A 14,523-nucleotide genomic window follows, 5' to 3' on the forward strand; every position below is an offset into this window, starting at 1 on the left:
TGAATGACTGTTACACTGAAATTAGAACTCATCTGCCTTTCTTGACAAGTTCTCCTGGTGCCCCAGTTTGTCAATTAGAGGCAATCCCATTTTCTTCTCAGAAATTCATTATTCTGATGCTACCTTTACCTCTTAAAGAGTTGAGGAATGTCAGAAGAAATTAATCAATGAATCCTAATGATTATTTTTTTTTCTGCTGTTTCTAAGCCCTTTCCTTTCTTATCTATTTCTCCTCTGCAATATGTACTGAATATGATTTAAAAGAATGAAGTTCTCTATGATTGGTATCATCATTTATTTTAGTAATTAGTTCTTCCAATTCAATTGCACAAAAATTGATGTCAGCCTATAGATAAGTGACAAAAGGAGAATATGCAACCAAACTATGAATACTATTCCAATGTCACATACTCTTTTAAAAAATGTAGCATGATTAATTTTAAATGGATTAATTAACTTGATGTTCCTTAAATGCAGCCTCCATTTCCTCAAAACATAACAATAATGGCTTTTTTCACAGTGGCCTTAAATTTCCAAACCCCTGGATTACCTATGGATCTGCAGAATGGGAAATTTCTAGATAACGGTGGCTGTGGATATCTTTTAAAACCAGAAATACTAAGGAATCCTAAATTAAACTTCTCTCCAAATGAATTTAAAGAATGTAATCCAACTACACTTTCAATAAGGGTATGTTTGATGGTAGTTTTCTGAATATTGGTTCATGTTTCCTATTGCTAATAGCTAACATTTATATGATACTTTAAAGCTTGAAAAGTTTTATAAACATTATTTCACTTGAGCCTCATAATTACACTGTGAAACATGTGTTACTGGTAATATTAATTCTATTTTACACATGAGCAAACTAGGACTAGAAGAGGTTGAGATTAAGTGACTTGTCTGGGGTCAAGAGGTAGTATTTGAATCCATGTTTTTTTCTGTGTCTAAGTTCAGCTTTATATCTTCCATGTCACATTTCTGACAGGGTTATGCAAAAAAAAAAAAAAGAAATTTCAAAATGAAGATGATCAAGGTCATGGTCATTCTATATGGTTATAAGTGTCTTAAGTATGTGAAGATTTATCATAAGCTAGTCTAATATTAAGAACCTAGCTGGGCCCAAGGGACTGGGGCACTATAACCACTCCCTTTTCCCAAAGGGCCTTTCTGCTCTAGACCAATGAGAAACCAACTAGGATCGGTCTTGAAGGAGAGTGGCCTTTAATGACAGGTATTAAGGCTCTCCCTTTTCAACTCTTTGACTCATTGAACACCCACTCCAACAACCCAGAGACAAATTGCCCAATTATTAGGTTTTGCTTCATGTTTTCTTAAAGGAGAGATTAAGAATGTAGTCAATGTAAATTAAGAATGGAACAAGTATTTATTTCCAAAGCACAAAATAAATGCTGAAAAGATGCACAAGTCTTATAGGATGCATTGACAGACCAACTTAAACAAGATTTAGTAACCTAAGTTATAACGACTGTTATGACATCTTTGGACACTGATATTTAAACCTCATTGGAGCATAAAAGTAGCATGAAGGATTGTTGAATAATCATTCCTATATTTCACTTTGGTTTTGTAATGCTCAAACATTTGCTGGTCCAGGTCTTTTGGCAAAATGGGCCTATCTTCTTGTTGGTGGTCATTTCCAAAAGGTGGGGACTTTTCCCTTTGCGTCCCCAGTCAACTCCAACGAAAAAGACACAATACCTCCACACCTTTCTAACTAACAAAATTGTCTCCGACCCTAGACAAGTCTGTTTTGGGTGTAGGTACTTATTCATCTAAGATTAGAAAGGAACAAACACAGAAAAGGCAGCTCAAAGTCTAGGCTCAAGATCACCTAGGTAGGACATTGCTCACAGTCATATGGTGGCCAGACTGGGGCACAGGCAAACCATTGCTCTCCCCAACCTCTAAATAGACCTGACAAAATCCCAAGCCAGAAAGGAAGAGGCCACCAAGGTTGATATTACTGTCTTCAATACCTACTGAGTCATCTTCTCTTCCTGCTCAGTGGCCAATAAGGAGACTGACTCATCATCTCAAAGCATGAAACCCCATTAGCACCAATTCAGGTTCATATACTTGGTAGCAAGCAGAAATTTAGATAAGTGGAGCAAATAAAAACCTAAAGGGCTAGACTACTTTGTGAGACCATGGCAGGATTGCCTGATGGTAATACCGATGAGTCAGGCTAGAAAGCACACCAGAAAAAGGCTACGTGGCAGGGAGCTGGTTTTAACAGAGATTTGGGTAGTGATTTTGGATGAAGCTGCTTATGCCTGTGGTGTAAGAGTAGGCTACTCCTCTACTCATCTAACGTGCCTAGAATTCAGTGTTTACAGTGCAGGAGAGAAAACTGCTACCAGGGTACACAGAAAATCCTTCCCAAGACAGCATAGATAGTGAGGTAACATCACGGATTTGTGATGAAACAGTGAGAGCAGGAGTGGAGGATATTGGTGAGATCACTATTTTCCATTCATGGTACAGTGGAAAGGACCCTGGCAATGGAGTTTGAGACTTGGGTTCAAATCTCATCTGTGTGATTTTGGGCAAGTCACTTCGGGGTTCGGTTTCTTCATCTGTAAAATCGGGTGTTAAACTTGACAGTCTCTCAGATCCTTTCCAGTTCTAGATATGTAATCTAATAATCATTGAGACCTTGACTGTGGTGGTAAGGTGGTGGGGATGGGGGGGTGGCGGTGGGAAAGGCAGTGAAGAGTTATCAACAAAAGCCTATGGGGGTGTACTTGATTTCAGTTACTGAAGGGTATTAATGACATGGACAGAATCCCCAAATGTGGCAAAAATAAGATTTGCAGAAGAGTAATAATAATGTGGTAGGTGTCTATAGGTATCTGATAAGCAACTGTGTTTTGTGCTAAAAATTCTTCCTGTACAAGGGGCAAAGCTGACATTGGTACCTAGCCAGTAATTGCAATGACCCCCCCCCCAATTTCTTGGCCCTTACCAACAATGGGACTTTTCCTATATGGAGTTTCATTGGTCACAATAGCCTTTCTAACTAATCCAGAGGATGATGGTTTAGTTGTGTAGCTTCCCTTTTAGTGAAAGAGTTGGACTGTAGCTGGGGAGGAAGCTGGCAGGATAAGTTAGAAACCATCATCAGCACCTACTGATCCAAAAACCATTGGAAGTGTGATTTCCCTGGGGAAAGATTGTCTCCCTCTTTCATCCTCTTAAAAGAGACATAGGACTGGGGCAGCCAGCTACTACACAGTGCACTGATATCATTGCTGTTTCAGTCACTACCAGGACCAGGAACTTGCAAAAGAGAGGGAATGGGGAGAGCAAGCGGGTAGACTATAGATGCTTCCTGTAAACCATGGACCATAACAGTGAAACTCTCACCCAACTATCTTCTACTTCATGGTGGCTTTCTCATTGAACCTACTTCCCATTTTTTTCCTTTTAAATAGTCTGTTCATTTTTTAAATTATAAAACTCTTCTCAAAAAGACAGGTTCTCTAAGGTATTCTCTGCCTGTGTGTGTATGTGGCTTTGCAGGGATTAAAAGGGGAAGGAGTGTAGATCTGGGGTTCGTGCAGGGGAGAGAGGGGAGAGACAGAGATTTTCTTTTAAAAGCACTGGTGTGTCTGGCTGGGGGCTGGACACAAGCCAAAGAGATATTTATTTAAGAGATGTTATCATGCTAATCCAAACAATAATATTAATAAGCAATTGAACATCAAATGATTCACAAGGAAGTGGCCACCTTAGTGGCTTGTGATGGGAAATAAAATAATTTCTTTTTCCTTAGTTCCACCCCATTTTGAGGGGAGAAAAGAAATCGAAGGATTTTTGCAGTTAACAGAGGGGTCATTCTTCTCCTTTACCCTACAAAGAATGGGGGGGGGCAGCAGGAAAAGAAGATTTCAGAGACTTTGTGTCTGAGAGGCAGTTCTGGGTCATCTGTCCATTCCAGGATCTTTTGCTTCCACTGGCACTACTGGTGCTGTTGCTCTACAGTTTGTTGGTTGGCAAATTTCCTACTACAGGGTAGGGAAAGGATGTATCTTTCCAACATTGCAACCTTGTCCTGAACTTCTTTGCAACTCTCAAAATGGAAATTCTTCCTTTATCTCTCTCCTAGAAGTCTTTTTCATGAGTTTCAAATCGCTAACCTAGTGAATTCTGGGAAAGAGTCTATTTGATTATTTTCCTGAGTCTCATGTGTCTATGGCAAACGTTCACAGAATAGCCATCTGGGAGGTGAAGAATTATGCTACAAGTGGGGAAGTGGAGAAAGAGAACTTCAGGGATAGTATTACGTCTTCCATATGTGACCTGGGTTCCCTTGGAGAAAATAAAGTTGGGAACTCAGCTTTTAAGGCAGGGGAAGGAGGGGACAGATACTGCCACTTGGAGTGGAAAGATAGCACCGAGGACTTTTTAGCCACCCAGAGTTTTAATATGGTATCTTTTAAAATTGGATTTTATTCAGTTAATGTATTCTAAAATATAATATGAGTTTTTCCTTTGGGTTATGCAAAATTGTGGAGATAAGAATCTTGATGGAAAATGTGGATAAGTACAAGCCAATTTGTGATAAATGTATGAAGTCCCATTTGCAAATGATTTTACATTTAAAAATCTAAAATGAACCTAGAGAAATCTTGGCCAAGGAGAAAGGGGGAAACTTCAGCATAAAGGAAACTTATTATACCACCTTGCAACAGTAACATTAACCCCTTACTATGGAGGGTTGCCTACTCTTTATAATATAATATTGTGTATTTAAACTATCAGTCCCATAGGGTGATGAGTCACCAATAGAGAGTTATAATAAATAATATTGTAGTATGGCTAGACTTGTTATGAGATAACAACTCATAATTTATATATCACTTTAGGCCTTTCTCTATGAAGAACTCTGTGAGCTGGATATTACACAGTTATTATTCTTATTTTAAAGATGATGAAGCTGAAGTTTAAAGACTTTCTCAAGGTCACACATTAAATATTAGAATTGGGCTTCAAATTTAGATCTCTCTTGACTCCAAATCAAATGCCTTAGGGATTTCTGTTACATCGCTCTGTGTTAACAGCCAATGGGCTGAAACAGATTGTCTCTTGAGGGTCCTTTCAGCTCTAAATTAATTAAATATAAGTTAAATTTTTGTGATCACATGAAAAAGCCTTTTTTTAAAAAAAATCATCAATCCCTTTAGCAGTCTGGTCACATCTACAAACCTCTTTCTAGGAATAATGTTTTTAAATGCAACAAATAATATACATAGAAATATAAAGGAAACCAATAATGTTGAAATATAGTTGTCAAAATATTTTTCTGACCTCAGATTAAGAACCCCTGCTTTAGCTAAACCATTGGCCTAAATAATAGAAGTCAGAAATGAAACACAATTCATATTATATATTTCTTACATATATATTTATATGTATTTGTATATATATATATTTCTCTTCTGGAGTTTTGTTTACATATATATGAGATATATTTTATAGGACACAGTTATAATCTAATTCTGGTCTACTTTCTATCAGTTGTATGGAAATTAGTGAGAGATGATAAGACAAAGAATTATTAATAAATAATTCTTGTATAAATTCTATTATCTGGAAGTTCTAATGTAAGAAAAACAATGTTTTTTTTTTTAATTTGAAAGGCTGCATCATGTGATTTCACTGTCTTTGGGGTCTATCATACATAAATACACACATATATACATATATATGTATATATATATATATTTACACATGTATACACACATATATATGAGTAGAGGTAGCTTTCAGATTAGTTCAAATTCTCAAAATAAGTTAGCTTATCTTAACAAAAATATCTGTTAAAAGTACCAAAGCACAACTAAAGGTATAATATATATATATATTATCTGATACTATGGAATTTTATTATGGTGAAATCATTTAGACTACCTCCATGAAAATATCTATATAATTGGCTAAAAGGGGAAAATGGGAACTTTATTTTGTCTAGCTAGCCCATTTAAAAATAGCTTTAGATTGGATCAAATTTCCTTTAATGAGAGGTGGTGCTGAATTGTCTGATCTTAGAACCAGAAGACATGGGTTTGAATACTGCCAGTTGTGTGACCTTGCAAAAGTGATTCACTGTCTCCAAACCTAAGATATCTTATCTATGAAATAGTTAAAACAATGGCATCCACCTTTCAGGTGGCTCGTTGGGAGGCTCCAAGGAGATACTGTATGTAAAGCACAAAGAAAATTTAAAAGTGCTATCTAAACCTGAGCTCCTTGTATTACTGAATATATATTTTTATGTTGAAAATGAATTAATTCTGATGAAAATTTTATACTTCAAAATTATTCTTATGCTTAAATTCCATTTGTGCAGCTCATAAGTGGTTTCCAGTTACCTCTTACTAATAAGAATGACCCACTAGTGCTGATAGAAATATATGGCATTCCAGATGATCAAACAAAACAACAGACTCATGTAGTTAGAAAAAATGGTAAGTTCTAAAGTCATTTTTGCTGGATTTTAAAAAATGAAATCTTTTGTTTATAAAAATGTTTATGAATTGTCATGATTTATGTTAATTTTTTGTGTTAGATTCAAGATTATTAAAATATTATATGGCAATTATTAATGAGCAGATTTTAAATTTTGGGTAAACTTAGAAAGATTTAAAAAATTCTCATACAGTCATTCTTTTTGGCTTACAGAGTTTTTATTGATCATGCCTGTATTTTCCATTGCTTGACATATTGCTAAATTGACAGTACTTATTTACCAGCTTCAGAAAACTCAATTCTCAAGCCCCATATACGTAATGATAAAAAAAAAAAAGAATATTGAATGTCATGGCAGAACATAATGTCTTTAAACTTCTTCAATTTTTCTAGGTTAAGGATCTATGGGTTTCAAGTCAGACTCAGGGAGTTTGGGAGGCCAGTTTCTATTCTAGATAACTCTTGAATGTCTAAATTCAGAACTTTATAGGCTGGAGAATCCAAGACAATTTGGAGGCCATAAGGAGTTTAGGATCACTCCATTACCTAGGGGAAGAATGATAAGAATCTTTGTATGATCCTGAAGCTCAAGCCTATTCTGGAATGAATCCAAATGCTCCAAAATGGCTCTAAAAATGATCCTATATCCCACCAATCCTTTGGGGATTGTTCTCCAGACCCCAATTGAAGCATCTTAATATACATCCTATGGCCAAGCATGGAAATATGTCATGAATGGGCAAGAAAGTGGTCTGGGGCTGGTCCCCACCTCCTCTTTCCCTCAGAGGCTACCTTAATGCTTGGCCTCAGGAAAGGCAGAGTAAGCTTGGGAAGTATTGCTCTCAGTACTTTTGGCGGCAGCTGGAGAGAGAGGAACTGGTGACATCTGAATCTTAGAGTTGGAAGAGATCTTAGAAATTCTGTCAATCAATAATCCAAATCATGAAACCTCTGCAATATCCATGAAAATTTTTTATCCAACCCTCCACTAAAGTTTTCAGGTGACTAGGAAATTATACTTCTCAATAAAGGCCATTGTACTTTTATATGTTTATAATTGTTAGGAAGCCATTTTGAGCTGAATTCTTCCTCCTTGTATAGTCTACCCACTAATCTTAGTTCAAGGCAACATATAGAGATTCAAATATCTTTTTCACATGACAATCATTTTAACATTTCAAAATAGCTACCAGGTCTCCCTCTAAGTCTTCTCTTCAGATTAAACACTCCCAGTTAGTTTAATAATTTTTTTTAATATTGCACGGTTTCGTTTTCCTCACTGAGTGACACCCCCTTGGCAAACTCCAAAATCTATAAATATCTCCTCTAAAACATGATACCCAGGAATGGACACAATAATACAGGTGGGATATAACTAGGAGAGCTTATAGGGGATCTCTATCTTTCTTCATGAGCTTTATATACTCTCTCAAATACCCAAATGGGTCTTTGATCTCATCAATTCAGGAATTTCCTTTAGTGATGCATATCACAGTCCATTTATGCCTACACATAATTTCCAATACATTCAATTCCTTTCAAATGTTCACCACAATGCATCCATGTGACACTCTGGAGGCCTCCCTTGTTTTCTCCAAATAACAGGAAGATTCCAGAGAAGCATTCTAGATATTTAGCTCTCATGTCTCATTGTCACCATTTCTTCTCTGTCATATAATTCTTGGATGATATTGTGTACTATTGCTTTGCTTTAGAAGTCTTCATTGGTTTTGTATACATATAGTCCATTGCTCTCTGTAGGATGAGTATTATTTGTTCTTTGGAGATAGTGATATTAAGGACAATACTAGTCAAATGCTGGAATTGAAAATACGGGCCTATGCTCTTATGGGAACCTTGGTGCCTGTAAAAGTGCTTTGCAGTTTCCTGAAAGCAAGCCAGTCAATTTTCCTCCTTTTTCAATTCTGAACCCAGCTTGCTGTCTACTTCTCTTGCCTGTTCCAAATAGGTGTACTATTGGACAAAGCACTATAGGTGTCTATTCAGATGTATGCTGAGATCTGGAAAATAAACATTTTCCATCTATTTGGTCTTTCTTCCTTGGATAGACAGACCAAACTCTTTTGAATAATCATAAATATCTTCCTGAAAACTCTTTAGTATTGTAAGGCTTAATGCAATCAATACAATGTCATCCACAAACAGAAGAATCTGGAGTACTTCATTACCTATAAAGAATTTCTCCTTACCTGGACTCTGTGCTAGATCTCCTCCATCAATGTGATGAATATTTTTTTTGATCATGTATTTCCATGTTTTATTCCTCTTCTGGTTTTTATTACCAGAAAGACACAACTTGGAAGAAATCTCTAATGCTATTGATTCATAGGTAAAAGGCTATGTAGGTAAAAGAGTCTATAAGACAGTACACTGAGTCTTCATATTTCTATCTCTACCTTTACAGATGAAGCAATTTACTCTGAGGAGTTTGACTGGAACTGCATTCTCTTCTACACTGGCAGATGATTGAATGTTTGGATTCTGAGCTAATCTTAATCATTTCCTTATATACTTTGAAAATTAGACCTTATCAGAGTAACTTGTTGCAAATATTTTCCCCAATTATCTGCTTCCCTTCTGATTTTAACTGCATTTGTTTTATTTACAAGTAAGTATTTGCAAACAATGGATCTCATCTCTACTATTTCACAATTGACCAAAACATTGAGAATAAAAATATATCCACATTCATATATGCATGCATATACAGATATACATGCATATGCTTGCATTTACATATGTTTATGTATTATATATGCATATAACCTATACGTTATATATTCATCACATACATGTTTATTATGTGTGTATAGGTACATATAATTCATATAGTATATATACACATACATGATTAATATAGTATATATGTATATGTAACTCATACACATATGTATAGGCATATATATATGAATTATATCTGTATATTCATACATCTATGTATGTGTATGGATCTTACATTTCTGTATTTTTAGTCAATTGTGAGATAGTAGAGATGAGACCCATTGTTTGCAAAAGCTTGCTTGTAAACAAAACAAACATAACTAAAGTTAGAAGGGAATCAGGTAACTGGAAAACATATTTGCAACCAGTTACTCTGATAAAGGTCTAATTTCCAAAGGTACAAGGAACTGATTCATATTAGCTCAAAATCTGAGAGTTCAATCATTTTCCAGTGTAGGAAAGAGTATAGTTCCAACCAACCTCTTGAGAGTAAATTCCTTCCTTCCCCTGCCTTTGACCAGACCTTGTGAACTTTGGAAGGTTGGAGGATTTAGACTTCTCATTAGTATCCTAGCAGCATCCATAGGACTGCAATAACTATCTGCAGTGTGTCTGCATTAGGATTCAAGTACAAATTAGGCATATGGGGAAAAGCAGCTTCAGGACTACAGAAGGATCTCAGCAAAAAACAAAACAAAACAAAACACACTATGATGTGCCTTCACGAAGGCCTCACAAAGTGGCGAAGAATTCCTAGCAAAAGGAATTCTAGGAGTTGCACTATCCCTTAGCTGTTATGTACTCTAGATTTGATTATTTTTTATTTTGAATCTTCATTAAGCAGCAGAACTAAGGATCAGGGTATATAGCATATTAAGAATTAAGTAAAATTATATTTGTAATTTTGGATGTCTATGTCACGGAGTAGATAAATTTGGCTTTAAAGAATAGGAAATGTGGCCCCTTGGCATTCCATCGCATGGAATGATTTTTTATTCATTAGAGAGTAATATTTGGATATATAATTGGAACTCTCTAATACTATAATTAGATCTCTGATTTTGTTAATATGGGTATTCCTTCCAATGGTCCAGGTCCCAACAGATCCACACCTTCTTACCCTTTGTGACTCCTATTCATATACATCTATAAAATCTTCCACAGAGGGGTCTCCCTAACATTCTAGGATGTCCTCCCATTACATGGGTAGTATGAAAGCATGTTAGTTATACTATTTTTCCAGACATAAAACTCCTTGATATTGCCTTTTATATTTCTTCTTATAAATAATTCTTCATTGGTGGAACTATCTATGCTTATAGGTAGCAGCTAGGTGATGTAGTAGGTAGAGCTCTAGACCTAGAGTCAGGAAGACAAGTTCAAATTCAGCTTCAGGCACTTACTAGCTATGTGACCTTGGGAAAGTCACTGTTTACCTCAGTTTCTTTAACTATTAAATGGTTTTAGCAGTATCTACCTGTCAGGGTTGTTGTGAGAATCAAATATTTGTAAAGTGTATAACACAGCATCCAGTATATAGTAGGTGCTATATAAATGTTAGCTATGATCATCATAATGATCATAAATAACAGTAATATGATTTCCCCCCTACTATGCATCTCTTGATTGCTCAGCAGTCTGAAATACTGATTTTTTTGGAAGTTGTGTCATTCCATGATTCATAGCCATTTGTAGCCATCATCATTAGAAGATCTTTGATGTTAATAAGACAGAGTTTTGTTTTGAGGGACTTATAGGATCATTAAAAATACTGCATAGTTTCCCAATTGAAGAACTATATTAATCATCCCTTTTGGACAGAGAACTTAAGGTGACCAGAATAATCACTGGGTCAAGGGTTTGTAGAAAAGGATGAGTCAACCACTAACTAGTTATATGATCTTGGGTAAGTCATTTAAACATCCTCATTCCTCAATTTTTCCTATGGAAAATGATTCAAACGATCAAAGGAAATAATTGAAATATAGAAAATGTCAGGTGACTTTCAGATCATGTGACCAACAAGATGGAGGAGAAGGCATTTTCTCAGATCCTCACCTCTCAAACATCTCTAAAGCAAAAATAATGCACCAGAGTGAAAGCAACTCCAGCTGTTTCCATGGTCTCGGGCAGCAGGGCCCCAGAGGAAAGTAAAAACCTCCATGAACTGATAAAGTAATGCCTAACTTGTGCTCACTCAGCATTTCTTCCAATCCCTGGTGGTTACAAAAAACAAAAACAAAAAACTCCACAAACTCACAGCTCAGTCCACTTTCCCTCTTTATAGTGTTATGGAGATCTAGGCTCCAAATTGCATAAATTTGCTGAAGTCTTAATAGGCAGTGCTTTGACAGTGTTGGGTGCTGCAAAAAAGATCTCTGCAGGACAGTAGAGGAATAGTGAAAAAAGGCTGAACATTTGTAGGCAGCTAGGTAGTGCAGTAGATAGAGTACAAGGCCTGGAGTCAGGAAGATCTTTTTTAAAAATTATATTTGTATTTATTTCATTAAATATTTCTGAATTACATTGAACATTTTTAGCATTCATTTTTAAAAAAAATGAGTTCTAAATTCTCTCCCTTCCTCCTGCCTCTCCTCCACCAGGTAAGAAGGCAAGCAATATGATATTAATTATAAATGTGAAGTCACGCAAAACATATTTCCATTTTAGCCAAGTTGCAAAAAAAATACAAAAGCAAGAAAGATAAATAAAGTGAAAAAAGTATGCTTTAGTCTGCATTCAGAGTTCATCAATTCTCTTTGAAGGTGGATAGCATTTTTTTTTTATCATAGGTCCTTTGGAATTGTCTTGGATCACTGTCTTGATCATAGTAGCTAAGTTTTTCATAGTTCATCATTATTACAATATTGCTGTCACTGTGTACAATGTTCTCCTGGTTCTCACTTCACTTTGCATCAGTTAATATGTTTTCACAGTTTTTTTTTAAAACATCCTGCTCATAATTTCTTATAGCATAGTAGTATTTCATCACAATACTATACCACAATTTGTTTGGCCATTCTTCAATTAATGGGTATCCCCTCAATTTCCAATTCTTTGCCACCTCAAAAAGAGCTGCTGTAAACATTTTTGCCCCTCCTGGATCACTGTTTGGTCATGGCAGAAGGGTTTGTGTAGCTTGATGAAACTATGAGCTATACCATGCAGGATTACTCAAGATGGACAGGTCATAGTGAAGATTTCTGACAAAAGATGCTTCACTGGAGAAGGAAACGTGAAACCACACCAATATCTTTGCAAAGAAAATCTCATAGACAGTATTAATATATTGAGAGATATGACATCAAAAGATGAGTTCTTCAGGCCAGAAGGTGTCTAATTCTTTACTGGGGAAGAGTGGAAGACAACTACAAGTAGCTCTAGAAAGAGTGAAGCAGCTGGGCTGAAGCCAAAAGGAAGTTCAGCTGTATATATGTCTGGTAATGAAAGTCCAATGCTATAAAAATCAATATTGCATAGGAACCTGGAATGTAAGATCTGTGAACCAAGGTAATCTGGATATGGTCAAACAGAAGATGGAAAGATTAAACATTAACATCTTGGATGTCAATGAACTTAAATGAACGAGAATGGGTGGATTTAATTTAGGTGATAATCACATCTACTACTGAGGGCAGGAATTCCTTAGAAGAAATAGAGTAGCCTTCATAGTCAATAAAAAGGTACAAAAAGCAGTCCTGAGTATAGTTCCAAAAACAACAGAATGATATCTGTTTGAATCCAAGACAAACCATGCAATATCATGGTAATGCAAGTCCAACCATTGGTTGGTGCTATAAGTTCAACCAAAGAGGCCAAAGTTGATCCATTCTATGAAGAACTACAACATCTTCTAGAGCATCTGGGTAACATGGTGGATAGAGTGTCAGTCCTGGAGTCAGGAAGACCTGAATTCAAATCCAGCCCCAGACACTTATTAACTGTGTGACCCTGGGGAAGTCCCTTGAACCTTTTTACTCAGTTTCCTCATCTGTGAAATGATCTGGAGAAGGAAACGGCAAACCATTCCAATATCTTTGCCAATAAATTTGGAGTTTCCAAATGGGGTCATAAAGAGTTGGATATGACTACTAATTGACTAAAGAACAACAACAACAACATCAAAATAACACCAAAAAAAGATATCACATTCATCATAGGGGATTTGAATGCTAAAGCAGGAAATAAAAAGATAATTGAAATAACAGGCAAGTTTGGCCTTAGAGTACAAAATGAATCAGGGTGGAGATCAAGAGAGTTTTGTCAAGATAACTCATTGGTTATAGCAAACACTCTTTTTAAACAACTGAAAGGTGACTCTACCCAAGGACCTCATGAGATGGTCAATATCAAAATTAGAGTGATTATATATTTGCAGTCAAAGTTGGAGAAGTTCTATACAGTTAGTTAAAATAAGACCTGGAGCTGACTATGGCTCAGATCATGAGTTTCTTATTGCAAAATTTAGACTTAAATTGAAGAAAGTATGGAAAACCATCATTCTATATAGTTATGAACTAAATAATATCCCTTATAAATATGCAGTGAAGGTGATGAATAGATTTAAGATAGTAGATCTGATGGACAGAGTACCTGAAGAACTATGGATGGAAGTTCACAATATTGTACAGGAAGCAGCAACAAAAAAACATTACAAAGAAAAGAGCAAAACAGCAAAATGGCTGTCTCATGAGGCATTACAAATGCTGAGGAAAGAAGGAAAGTGAAATGTAAAGGAGAAAGGGAAAGATATACCTAACTGAATGCAAAATTCTGGAGAATAGCTAGGAGAGATAAGAAGGTTTTCTAAAATGAGCAATACAAAGAAATAGAAGAAAAGAATAGAATGGGAAGAAGACATCTCTTCAAGAAAGTTAAAGCTATCAAGGAAATGTTTCATGCAAAAATGGGCATGATAAAAAACAAAATTAGTAGAGACTTAACAGAAGTAGAGAGACTAAGAAGTTGCAAGAATATAGAGAACTATATAAGAAAGATCTTAGTATCACCAGTAAGCATGATGCTATGTTTACTGATCTAGAGCCAGACATCAGGGAGAATGAAGTCAAGCATTGCTAACAATAAGGCTGGTGGAGGTGATGGAATTTCAGCTAAACTGTTTAAAGTCCTAAAAGATGATACTGTTAAGGTGTGGCACTCAATATGCCAGCAAATTTGAAAAACTCAACAGTGGCCACTGGATTGGAAAAGATTGGTTTATGTCCCAATCTCAAAGAAGGGCAATGCAAAAAATGATCAAATTACTGAACAATTGCACCCATTTCA

At 35.9% G+C, this 14,523-nt stretch overlaps 1 protein-coding gene across 1 annotated transcript in view; it reads left to right on the top strand.

The window, feature by feature from the left end:
- The window catches only part of PLCZ1 (phospholipase C zeta 1), a 100,914-nt gene that overhangs the window by 69,258 nt on the left and 17,133 nt on the right, over positions 1–14,523 (top strand). Inside the window, 2 exon segments of the mRNA XM_020994333.2 lie at positions 521–690; positions 6,377–6,494. Coding sequence (XP_020849992.1) covers positions 521–690; positions 6,377–6,494 — 288 coding nt within the window.

This window comes from Phascolarctos cinereus, unplaced genomic scaffold (assembly GCF_003287225.1).
Source record: "Phascolarctos cinereus isolate Bilbo 61053 unplaced genomic scaffold, phaCin_HiC Scaffold_1;HRSCAF=81, whole genome shotgun sequence".
Classification (NCBI taxonomy): Eukaryota; Metazoa; Chordata; class Mammalia; order Diprotodontia; family Phascolarctidae; genus Phascolarctos; species Phascolarctos cinereus.